A 13,246-nucleotide genomic window follows, 5' to 3' on the forward strand; every position below is an offset into this window, starting at 1 on the left:
GTGCAAACCGTGCTTACAATTTTAAACTGTTCAAAGCAATTGAGCTAGGTAACCTACAGCCAAAAAATGTTCACACTTCACAGCAAACAGCTGAAGTCAGTGATGAATTTGAGCGTACAATTTCCAAGCTGAGCAACCAAAAGAGAAAGCATTTCCGTAAACACCCACTATAGCTTCTACTCTTATTCTTCTATAGGCCTATTCCTCTTCTTTTGTTGTGAAGCCTGCTTCGATGAAACCATAATTTTGTCGTTTTTACCTCCTCTACTTTCTAACGTTTTTTTTATTATTTGTTGTTTTCGTTGTGATAGTCAAAAATAAAAACCACTAAACTGAGCTATATAGCGTCGCATTTTTTCTTTGTTGTTTTGCCTGAAATAACATTCTGTTCAATTCAATTTAATCTTATGTTTCATTGCTGGCGCGAACACCACATGTAAACGATAAAGTAAACACACGAATTTGACACTAACAAAAGGGAAAGATGACAAAACCGAAAGGTTTAAAATATGCATCGATGAAACAGTATTGGGAAAACACTATCTTAAAAATGCACAGTCAACCAACCTAGAAAAGAAAGAGAAAAAAGAAAATTTTTGTTTTGTTGGTTGTAAAAAAGGTCAACAATCACACTTGCAAGTTAATACAAAAAAAATTTAAAAACTGACAAGTTTCCCGAAGTTTTTACTTAGAGAGTCTGACATTGACGGTAACGCCTAGAACATCACACAGCTAAGGCGAAAGAGAAAATTGAATTGAATTCTGTCTTTGTCATGAGTTACCAAGGGGGGTGAGGGGGACTTGTATAAGCCTACCTGGCCACCTGGGACTGGTATATAATTCCCCCCCACCCCCCTTGGTAACTCATGACAAAGACAGGACTCAATTCAATTTTCTCTTTCGCCTTAGTTGTGTGATGTTCTAGGTTTCTCCGACATTGACATCTGTCCTGTCGGTAGACAGACAATAAAAACCCTCAGTTCTAAAAAAGTTCTTGTTTACAATTTATTTACTTTGTTTTTAATCTTTTAAGTTATTTCATAATAGAATAACGTGCGATGCGCATTGCATATAAACACAAATAATTTTACAAATAGAACTGGAGACGAGCTTTTACAAAAGATTGTTTGAAATTTAAAGTTTCGGGAAAGAGTTTGCTTTCCTCCTTTTGAGATTTGAAATATGGTGAAACTGTAAACTTGGTGTCGCTGTTTGAATTACGGCGTGAGTAAAATCTCACGTCCAAATTTTCTTTTTCTTTTGGTGAGGTCTTGCATAAAGCTTATCCAGTAAGTAGATTATATTGATAGATATTTTATGATTATCTAGCTATCCTACCAGCTTTAACGTAAAAACCAAGATGGTCTTGTTCGACTTATGGCAGGAGCTGTATTTACCCGTAAGACTACGGCACATTTTTTATCCTGAAAACCAAGCAATGTTCATAGAGTCTCTTAGTTTGGTAATCATGGGAACAATAGCCTATGTTTTCAGGATTGTAAGTTACCGGTACGGATCTTAACTCTTTCATGCCCAGCATCATATTAACTTAATTAATATGAAACATCAAGTATCATTTTACAATTGTTGTTTGTATGAAACAAAATGTTCATGGTCAGATGCATGGAAGGACTTAGAGCCAATTTTTTGTCGGATTGTTCAGTGAATGGAGGAGGCCTGTGATTTTATTGGAAAGAGAATATATGACAAATCCAAAAGTGATGTGGTTGGCTGTTTTCTCTGTCGCATGCAGCAGAGTTCAGCATCACCCACTCAAGTTGGAGAAAGCAGAAGCATATTAAATAAAACAAGGCAGAATTTTATATTTGGTGCAGTGCACAATTCCTCGGACCAGGCATTCGGATAATTAGCGATCTGAAGTCTTGCAGCATATCAACTCTCATTGTGTCCATCGCATCATCCTTCAGTCTAACCTTGTTTGCCTCATTCTTTACGTATTTTTTTAGGAAGTTGCTATTTTTCCACACTTAATGCCATGGTTACAATCAGGTGTTGCCAGAGTTAGGATTAAAGTTAAAAAGGGTAGGCCTAAGGGTTAGAGTTAAAAATAAGATTAGGGTTTTGATCTTTGCCCAGGACTAAAAAAAATTCCCGAAATAGAAGTTTTTGTTTTTTAACAGCTTTAAACTTTTCTCAAATTAGGGCAGAATTTCTTATCTGGCAACACTATTGAGGCTATTTTTACACTATATAGTGTAAAAAAGCTACAAATTTTTTAAGGTCCCTGTTTTCTCTTTCTAACTACCGATCTGCGCATTGTACTGTGCAATAATTCCAGGTGATGTTGCACCAAGTGCTTGAAATTATGTTATGATAATGAAACTGAGAGCTTAACCAAGTTTTAATTATTATAAATGTGATTATAGAAATGGCGCCTCGACCATTAAATAGCAAGAAGATTGTCAAAAAGAGGGTGAAGAAGTTTATTCGTCATCAATCTGACAGATACAAAAAGCTCTCGGTAAGATTGGTATTCTAACTTTTTTTACTTTACCTGGCATTTGTTTATGTTCGTATTTATCTTTAGGTCCACGTCTTTTAGGCGCCGATCAAATAGGTGCGCACACTGTGGCGTCTGGATATTTAGGTGCGGAGCACTGTGGCGCCCGTTCAATTAGGTGCTATTCCTAGTTATGTCTGCAGATTGTATCAGCTTGGCAGGAAGGGAAATGCTTTTCACACAAAATGTTATATTGAACAGAAAAATATGTTGTTTTGTTAATGCGGCTGTAGAGAGGAGGTGCGAGATAACGCTCTACTACTCTTGACTTGATATTAGCACATCTCCACAGGACATTTGTTATGCATCCTGAACACACGTTGCAGCCAGGTGGAACCTTACTTAATCTGTTATCTTTCGCAATTACTTCTACTCGAAATAGATTGGTCGTGTGGCGAGTATGTATGAGACAACGCTCTAGTACATATGAATACATTTCTATAGGACATATGAACCCTGGCTACAAGTTGCAAGCATAATGGTGCGACTTTGTATGTTATTTAACCTAGTCGGGTTTTGACGGAAAACTAAGTTACTCTTCACTCAAGCCTACCACCCGCTTGATAGTCTACGGTATATTTTTTACTGATGTTTAGTGTAGTTATTATTTGACTCACTAAAAGTGAACTCAGTCATGTTCGGAAACTTAAAACCTGGACTAATAAGTAAATGCCGAACACACGTATTAAAATACAATATATTTTTTTGTTCAATATGACATTTTGTGTGAAAAGCATTGCCAGTTGAAGCAGCTTTGCTCACGGAAGCTATGACATATTTTTCTGTTCAATACAACATTTTGCGTGAAAAGCATTGCCCTACCTACCAAGCTGATACAATCTGCAGACTTTACTAGGAATAGCACCTAAATGAACGGGCGCCACAGTGCTCCGCACCTAAATATCCAGACGCCACAGTGTGCGTGCCTATTTGACCTGCGCCTAACTGTCCGCGCCTAAAAGACTTGCTCCCTTATCTTTTAACATCTGTTGTGATAAGCTTTGCTCAGTGTAAGACGGATGCAACATAGTTCGTACCCTGAACACTTTGTACCCTGAAAAGATCAAGAGAAAAAATTAAAAAAGGCCAAAGTCGCTGATTCCAGTTTTCGCAAACATTTTAAAATTTTCCCTCTGAAAAGATCGAGAGAAAAATAGCACATAGCTGAAGTCGCTGATCGCAGTTTCCGCTAACAAACAAAAACTCTCAGGATCATTACCGGAATTTTTAAAATGTTTGCGGAAACTCCGATCTCAACCCTAACCCTTTAAAACTGTTTGCGGAAACTGCGATTAGCGACTTCGGCAAACTCTTAGGATCATTACCGGAAATTTTAAAATGTTTGTGGAAAAATGGAAACTGCAATCAGCGACTTAGGCTTTGTTCTATTTTTTTCTCGGTCTTTTCAGTTTGTTTATTTGCGGAAACTCCAATAAGCGACTTCGGCTTTTTTTTAATTTTTTCTCTCAATCTTTTCCTAACCCTAACCCTTTTAAAATGTTTGCGGAAACTGCGATCAGCAACTTCAGCTTTTTTTAATTTTTTCTCTCGGTCTTTTCCTAACCCTTTTAAAATGTTTGCGGAAACTGCGATCAGCGACTTCGACAAACTCTTAGGATCATTACCGGAAATTTTAAAATGTTTGCGGATAAACGGAAACTGCAATCAGCGACTTCGGCTTTGTTCTAATTTTTTCTCTCGATCTTTTCAGAGTACGAACTAGGTTGCACCCATGTAAGACTAGGTCTCAGTAGTCTTGGCAAGGTGTTTTGCATATTGTTTTATAGATTTAGAGTCTAAGGGTCAAAAGTTCATAACAGAATGGTGGTGTGACATTGTTTTGATTTTTTTAGATTTTGTGCCTTCAGTAACATCAAAAAAGATCTATTTTTCAAGTTTATAAATATTGTTTCACGTAATTTAGAAAAAAGCATTTCAAAGCATCAATCTTTTATCTGCAAAATAATGAAATAGGCAATACTACGTAGAAGAACAACTCCTTGCCGAACAAGCTAGTGCTAAGCCCAATGGCGGATCTATAGAATGCACTACTTGGCAATTTTATTTCATGGAAAATGCACGACGAGTCCAAATTACACGAAGTTATCGTAATTTCAAATATCAAATTTTTCTCACACGATAACTTGGTTAATTTGAACTGGATGCAACCTAATTCGTGCCCTCATTTCATACCCTGAAAAAAAATTGAGAAAAAAATTAAAAAAAGCCAAAATAGCACACGGATTTGAGTTTCCGCTTAACCCTAACTTTAAAATTTTTGCGGAAACTTTGATTAGCGACTTCAGCTTTGTGCTGTTTTTTCTCTATCTTTTCAGGGTACAAAATTAGTGTAGGGATTGTTCAGGGTACAAATTAGGTTGCACCCATTTGAACTGATACCTATTCCTTGAATATAATCTTTTATTTGCCTGCAAAAATGAATCAACAATATCAGTAAATAACTAATGCATATTATGATATTATTTGCCATAATTATTTACTGAAAAACTGTTAACTGGAGGAACAGTAAATCATGCAAGTTTTATGTGTAATGCAAAAATGATTCCACTCCTTTGGTATATTTCTTGTAGTTAATGAGAATAATGGTCAACTTTCAGAGAGACATCTCAACTACACTCAACAAATATTGAATTGCATGCACAAAATGTAACAAAATCCTACACAAAACACTGTCATACAAGCCAATGTATCTGTCGTAGTTAAATGAACCCAAGTTGTTTGGATGGTGTAGCGTACGGCTGTTAAGACCAAAATATTTTCTGGTGGACACTATTCTGTTAATTTTATAAACTGATCTCAATTCAAAATGAACGCGGTTTTCTTAACCCAAAACAGACAAGGACTTTGAAAGGAAACAAATTGTAGGAAGTATTCTTGACAACATCTCTCTGTTTTAGCCAAACTGGCGCAAACCAAAGGGTATTGACAGCAGAGTGAGAAGACGATTCAAGGGCCAGTATCTTATGCCAAATGTTGGTTACGGAAGTGACAAGAAGACTCGCAATTGTTGCCGAGACCATCGCGGTTTTAAGAAGCTTCTTATTTTCAACATCAGAGACCTAGAGGTACGTATTTCATATAACTACTTTTAACTAATAAGGTGTAGAATAACACGTGTATTAGAGACTCTTGGGAAGTTAGGGTAACATTTCCTTAGGCTGCTTTGATTTTGCCAACCTTGTTAATTCGTCTGCCCACCACCCAAATGCTGTATGTTCGACTCCCTTAAAAAACACTTGGCTGTGTCCTGACAAGATGCAGTCCTTGATGACATATTTAAAGGTAGGCACAAAATTAAATTGTGTATTTCTAGCCACTCAATGTGTCGCACTCGCAAACAATCACTATGTTGAATTCTGGATATGACAGAAAGCGTTTTGTTTTTTCGACTACCGAGTTGGGTGATGACTGATGGTGTGCACGAGTTCCAAGACGACACCCCCCAGAACATGCGCTTCTGTCTTGGCATTGACATTCCAATGAAATTGGGAGCTGACTTGACAACTACATGATTCTGCACTGCTTCCAGCCGCCTATTGTGCTGCGCATTTGAATATGTTGATTGTTGGTATATGAACTGTATGTTGTCGAAATGGCAACTTGATTGATAAATTTCCCATGATAAAAACATCTTTTATTATTGTTTAGGTCTTAATGATGTCTAACCGCACGTTTGCTGCTGAAATAGCACACAGCGTATCAAGTCGCAAGCGAAAGGTTTTAGTCCAGAGGGCAAACGAGCTCAATATCTACGTGACGAACGCCAATGCCAGACTCCGCAGCCAGGAAAACGAATAAACTGCTTCATAAAATAAAACGAAAAATTATGTTGAAAGTTGTGCTTTGTCTCCTTGTGGATATGTGTTTCTAGATCTAGACCAGCGTTTCTCAAAGTGGGCGATCGGGGGGCGAAAACAGTCGAAGGGGGCGAATTTATCAAACCACCAATAACAGTCCAACGCGCAAACCATTTAGGGAACGTTCAAATATTACGTAACGCTTTTTTTCCAAATTTTTGACCCCCCCCCCTCCTCCATGTAACGCCAACGTAACGCTTTTTTCAATCCCCCCCTCTCCCATGTAACGCTTTTTCACTACGAATTCAGCACAAAAAACTACCATTCCGTACTCGAAAGCGTTACGTAACGTTTTGCTTGAACCCCCTCCCCCCTGATGTGACGCTAACGTAACGCTTTGCATAAACCCCCCCTCCCCCTCGAAGGCGTTACGTAATATTTGAACGTTCCCTTACTGCAAATAGATGATTCCACCTTGACCGACAATGTATCGCTGCTGCTTGGATATGTGCGTTTTGTTCATAATATGAGAACAAGAAGAAATGATTTTTGCGCTCAGTCTTCCTACAGATATTCGGGCATCAAGCATCTTTAATGCAGTGAAAAACTTCTACGAAGAGAAGGGGATTCCACTGATGAATATTCTACAATGCGCAACTGATGGTGCCCCGGCAGAGCGAAAATTTTTTTCCCACCAGATTTCTGTCTCATTTACATATTTTGGTAAAAGTTTGTACAGTATTAAAACTGTGTGAATGCAAAATTTTTTTGTTGGCACGGTTGGTTCAGTGGTTTCATCCTCTGCCTACTGATCGGGACGGGGGTTCGACGCCCGTCGTGTTCAAACTTTTTTTTTCTTTAAATTAATTTTTGCGGTGCACAAGAGCTTTTCAAAAAAGTAGGGTTAGGGAAAGCAGTGGCGTAGCTAGGGGGAGGGCGGCACTTTCAGACAGGACGTTTTTTTTTGATAATGCAAAAGTACACGAAAAATAAAAGCAAACAGAATGGCAACGTTCAAAACACAGGGCCGGATTTAGCCTAAGCGCTGCCCTAGGTAGATACGAAAAGTGCCGCCCACCAAAAAAATTTTTTCGATGGTGCGCTATGATTTATATTTTCAATTCCTTACAAAAAAGTTATTTGCATTGTTTATTTGAATACATCAATGAATGTCATTGTATAATGAACTAATTGTTTAAAATCGAGAGTGAAGTTCTCCTTTTTAACAACGGTTCAATGTCCGACAACATCGACTCGACATAAAAACGACAATATTGCCAGCCGATGTAAATTAGCACTTCGGATTAGGCTAAAACTTTGTTAAAATAAACGTCGGGAATTACAAACAAGACTTACAGCGCTGGCGATCGCAGATGGATAATGCATATATTCCCTCAATAACAAATATTCCCCGCACAATGCAACAGTGGCGATTATGATGCGCTGACCTAATTTTGCGTCACTCTTTGATACTACATATGTTCGACAGTTAATCCACGATCATTCTATTGCGAAATTAAATAATTGGCTAGAAGAGACCGGCGGCCAAACTTGGCCGATTGAGGAGGTAGCACCGGCGGTTCATTCAAGCACTAGCTACTTAGCGGCCATGGCCGCAGGCTGCTTTAAGGCTTGACAGTAGGTTACATCACTATAACATAGCATGGTGCCCTTCTTTGTATACCGGATTATCATTATCGCTATATTTTATCTTAAAACTTGAAAAAAAATTGCCTTTTTAGTAAACAAAAGTGCCCTTTTTTCGTAATCTTGCCCCCCCAGTCAAAAATCGTTCCGGCGCCCCTGACTCTGCCTACTGCTAAATCGGGCCCTGTCAAAACATCTTAAATATCTAAAAACGTTTCAAATTTTCATGAATTTTTCTGCCGTTATGTTTTTAATACGTTACAAAATTCTTACTAGCCTTTATTAAGCAGTGGCGGAAACATGTTCTTCAAATTTGGGTAGCCTTGTAAAAAGTTACAAATTGATTATTTTAATTCTGCAGCAGTTTTTGTGCTTTTGCATTCAGTATATTACTAAATTATAGTGGTCAGTGGCGTAGCCAAAGGGGGGGAGGGTTGGGGGTTTTAACCCCCCCTTTTGAGAAAAATTAAATGGAGAAAACTGAATCACTCTTTAAATTTTATGAAGCAGATCTGCCGTGTATAAACGCCCTTGCTATTATATCTGAACTGCGTATATGTGGTATCGATGTCTTTTCAATTCTTCCCGAACCAGCTTGCCAAAAAGTGCTGTAAGTGCATTGACATTTTGCCCGCAGTCAACGCTTCCAAACATTAATATTTTAAAAAGTGAATAAAAAAATAACAGTTAACCTCTCAAGTACATGTAGCTCCACACAGAGTGAAATTTACATGCCTTTTGACTCTTTTTTATTTCTTTAAAAGTATTATTGACTCAAAAAGAATGTCTAAAAAGACATTACGAAAAGTAAGCCAGTGTTTCGATCTTCAGATCTCTTTAGCGTAGTAAAGTGAAAGTAGAAAGTTGTCTTGAAGCGTTGATTGAGATGATGATTTGAAACTTGAGTGATTGTTGTGAGACAATGAGACTGAATTTAAGTTTTAACTTTGGACCTCAGCGAAACGTAGTTTTACAGCCTATAAAAAGGTGTGATTTTTTTAAAGAGAATTTGTGCTAAGAAATGGCAGGAATTTGTTAAAAATAAAAACTAGAAAAAAAGACAAGAATTTGCAACTGAGCTAGGACAAAACAATCATCTGAGATGGATCTAAAATACAAGAAATTAGATTCTAGCGGCACATATAAGTATTAAAATTCAAAGAAAATGAAGGGGTGTACCAGCAAACATCTATTCTAAAGGATTGGCCAAAAAGGATTGGCTAAAAGATTGGTTAAAGGATTAATATTTTACTCCGCATTCTGGCTAGGCCTACTTTTCCAGTTAGCCTACCACTTGCACCAATGAAAGATCTTTTTCTGCTCTTCGAAGACTTAAACTTATTTAAGAAATTCAACCTCTAAAAACCGATTAAATGGTTTGGCTTTGCTTAATCGGTATAGAAAATTGGTCCCAACTGTTGAGGATGTCATTAACAAGATGTGTGAAAAGGTTCGTCGACTTCCTTTTTCCCTTTAGTTTCATCAGTATCAATGATTTTTTGCATTCTTATTGCTTGTGTTGATGAATTTTTCATAGCTGTTAGCTGTAAGCATGATTCTACTAATTCGACATGTTAAAGCAATTCTGGTGCTTTATCTTTTAAAATGAGTAAGAACTTGTGTGTCATATTATGCTTTATAATTCGAATGACCTTTCATAATTCATATAGCAGGGTGTGACCGCTCTACAACTGTTCAGTTTCCATGGTATCCAGCTAACTCGTGCAGTCGATGGAAACACCGCAATATCTACAGCTGTGAAAAATTACACTAACCTTTTACAGCCTATACCCGATTCCAGTGATTCGTTATACAAAACTTGAATATATCAGAAATAAAGTAACTTCTTTGTCTCAAAGCTTTTTGTCTGACACTCATTAAGATGTATGACGTCTATGACGTTACAATTTTTAAACATCGGGTTAACTTTAAAACATAAAAGTAATAAGATCGTTTTTTGGATCAACTAAGGAGAAAATTGATAAATAATAAAACTGTAATAACTTCGCAAAAAAAAAAAGCAATCAACCTATGTCTCTAAAAAAAAGTTTGCCTAATTTTAAACGAAACTGCATTAAAAGAGCTAGTTTTGCCAATACCAAACATTCAAACATCTCAGTCAGGAATTAGCAACAAGAAAACATAAAGACTTCAGCTTTATTTTCGAAAAATGCCGAAGAAAACATGATCTTATTCTTTTGCTATGCCACCGGACAGCACCATTTTACAGGAATATTCATACCCACATTTTTGTTGAAAATGCTCTCAGAATGCACCAAATTCAAAGTAATTTTTCAAAATTTTCTGGGGGAGGCCCCCCAGATCCCCGCCGATAAGTGTCCTTCGGCGAGTACGCCGTCGGGCTTCGCCCGCCAGCCGTCAAAACCTCTCCCTTTCACAATTCCTGGCTACGCTACTGATAATGGTACGTTCGTCTGACTTGACACCGCAAATTGAAAATAGCACGTTGCGTATTGCAGTGCTGATAAAAAAAACGCATTTCATTTTCACATGCTTTTTCTTGAAGGGGCGGCAAAATCTGAATCCGCCCCGGGCGGCACATTCCCTAGCTACGCCACTGAGGGAAAGCTTATATTTTATTATCATTGCACAATTTCATTGGCAAATAGTTATTTCGCAATCTGAATCAACCAATCTCTCAAAACACTTTCGGAAAATCTTACTTTTAGAGTGACTAGAATCAATGAGACAAAAATCTCGTGGGAAAAAAAATTTCGCGCCCGGCAATGGTTGGAAAGCATCGAGGGTTCATTGCACTGATGAAAAGAGCAATTCCTGGACTTATTGCAATACATTATGTAATTCACCGTCAGCGTTGGTTGCCCGTAAGCTCAGTCCTGAACTGCATCACTGAATATTGTGATAAAACGCGTCAACAACAAGATAAGTGCAGGTCAAAATGTCTTAACTCAGTTTCCCAATTTGAGCGAGAATGTTATTACAGAAGAACAACGGCAAAAATACTGCTCACATTTAGACATGCTTCATAAAGACATGAAACTTCGCTTTCCAGATCTCGTGGACCTCCATGTTCCAAACTGGGTGGTACAACCATTTTCTACCGAACCTACATACATACTGTAGAAGTGGAACTTCAAGAGCAGTTCATTGATATGCAAACAGATGATGAGTCAAGTGAAATTCAGAAAAAGCCTTTGATCGAGTGCCAAGGAAGGTGATCTGGTGGGCCATGCGAAAGCTGAGTGTTGAGGAATGGCTAGTACGGATAATACAATCAATGTACCTGAATGCTAGGAGCTATGTGCGTGTTGGGGATGGACACAGTAACACTTTCAAAGTAGGTGTGCATCAGGGTTCTGTATTGAACCCATTGTCCTGGAGGCCCTGTCACTCGAACTGCGCACAGGTTGTCCTTGGGAGCTGTTGTACGCTGATGACCTTGCCATTATCGACACCTCATTGGAGTCACTAGTTGACAGAATCGCCGCCTGAAAGAAGGGAATGGAAGCAAAGGGCCTAAGAGTGAATAGGGGTAAGACCAAAATAATGATCTCTGGCATCAACCAAAACTCCCTAAGAAGATCAGGAAAGCACCCTTGCTCGGTATGCCTAAGTGGAACCGGTAGAAACTCTATCTTCTGCACCAATTGCTCCCACTGGGTCCACAAAAAGTGTAGTGGAATTAAGGGTCACTCAGACCGGATCCACACTACTCATGCCCACGCTGTCAGGGCACAGCGAGAACAATAGATGGCAGGCCGGTAAGCGAGGTTGAAGGTGGCACACTTGACGTGGTAGCTGATTTTTGCTACCTTGGTGATACCATGTCTTCTGGAGGGGGTGTGAACATGCGGCTATAACTCGGTGCAAGTCAGCCTGGAAAAAGTTTAGAGAACTCCTCCCTATCCTCACAAGCAAGCAACTTCCTGCTGCAACCAGAAGACAAGTTTACTCCAGTTATGTGAGGAGCGTCATAACTCTATGGCTCTGAAACGTGGGCCACTTTAGCGAGCACCGTCAAGCGCCTACAACGTAATGACAGAGCGATGGACCTGCCTAGTCAAGCCTGAAGACAACATCCAGTTTGAGACTCTTCTATCAAAGCTCAAATTAAAAGATATCAGTGAAGTCCACCAATTAGGCAGACTGAGATGGCTTGGTCACGTTGAGCGCAGCTCAAGCTGGATCTCACAAGTCAGATGTGTGAACATCGCAGCACAGCGGGGTCAAGGTAGACCAAAACTTTCTTAAGAACTTGTAAAACGTGACCTTGTAGCCCTGAACATGGACTCTGCCAACCCAATAAATCGCGAGGTGTGGAGGGGAAGACTTCGTTCTCGACAGACAGGCCACACCCTCGACATGAGGATTAATTCATGGCCTGTATAATCAAACATGGTTGGCAACGCTGCCTGTTTTCGCGTTTGTGAAAAGTAGAGCTAAACAATCAATTCGGCTAGATTTTTATTTTCTCAGTAACGGTTTCTTTTTTTCCCGACTACGGCTCTTGCTAAAAACTTTGACATACAACTTTTTTTCTGCATGTACCGTAGTTCAACAGCGAATTTCACAAAATAACTTCGGACAAGCACTTTCCGTCTTCTTCTGTTGTCGATATGATTCGTTTCGTGATCATGAACGTGACCTTGTTCAGCTCGATAGACAAAAAAAATTCAATATTTCTCGTTTTGTCCTTAACTCAAAATTTTGTTGCACACAACGTCTAGATCAGTGTTTCTCAAACTTTTTTAGTCCATCGCCCCCTTTTCGTTATTGAAATAAAATTTCGCCCCCCTAATTCTGTCAAATAAATTAAACATTGATAATAGAGTGATAGACAAATTTAGGATTAGGAATTTAATCAACGAAATTGACAGTAACATGAATACATGATAATGTTCAATGGGACGGATGAGCTTGGCGACTTCAAAAAGTTTTGAAATGTTTGGCGACATCTTCGTAAGATAGAGTTGAAGATCATCCCGTTTATGATCTAGCAAGCGTTTCTTTGCTTTGAAAGCATCAATGCCACAGCCGACAACCCCTTGTCAACCATATATGGAAAACATAAAAAATACTATGCTTTTATGACGTTCAGGTTACGCCCGGTGACGCTAAAGAGTAAACAGGTTAGTCCCGGCGAATTTCTCATCACTTTGAAAAGTGGTCATAACATTTCGAGTCAGGTCTCAGCTCATGTTGCCGTATCTAAAAGAAGCCCAATAATGAATATACCCTACATATTTTTATCGCCGATTATGAGAAAAAACTCGTTAAC

General features: G+C 38.7%; 1 protein-coding gene across 1 annotated transcript; it reads left to right on the top strand.

The window, feature by feature from the left end:
* Positions 1 to 1,230: 1,230 nt before the first annotated feature.
* On the top strand, positions 1,231 to 6,371 carry LOC145778632 (large ribosomal subunit protein eL32-like). Its single transcript, XM_082590163.1, has 4 exons — positions 1,231 to 1,289; positions 2,388 to 2,482; positions 5,440 to 5,607; positions 6,191 to 6,371. The coding sequence occupies exons 2-4, from the start codon at positions 2,390 to 2,392 to the stop codon at positions 6,338 to 6,340; spliced, it is 411 nt and encodes a 136-aa protein (XP_082446289.1). The 5' UTR covers positions 1,231 to 1,289; positions 2,388 to 2,389; the 3' UTR covers positions 6,341 to 6,371.
* Positions 6,372 to 13,246: the final 6,875 nt, after the last annotated feature.

The sequence above is a fragment of the Aplidium turbinatum genome, chromosome 10, assembly GCF_918807975.1.
Source record: "Aplidium turbinatum chromosome 10, kaAplTurb1.1, whole genome shotgun sequence".
Classification (NCBI taxonomy): Eukaryota; Metazoa; Chordata; class Ascidiacea; order Aplousobranchia; family Polyclinidae; genus Aplidium; species Aplidium turbinatum.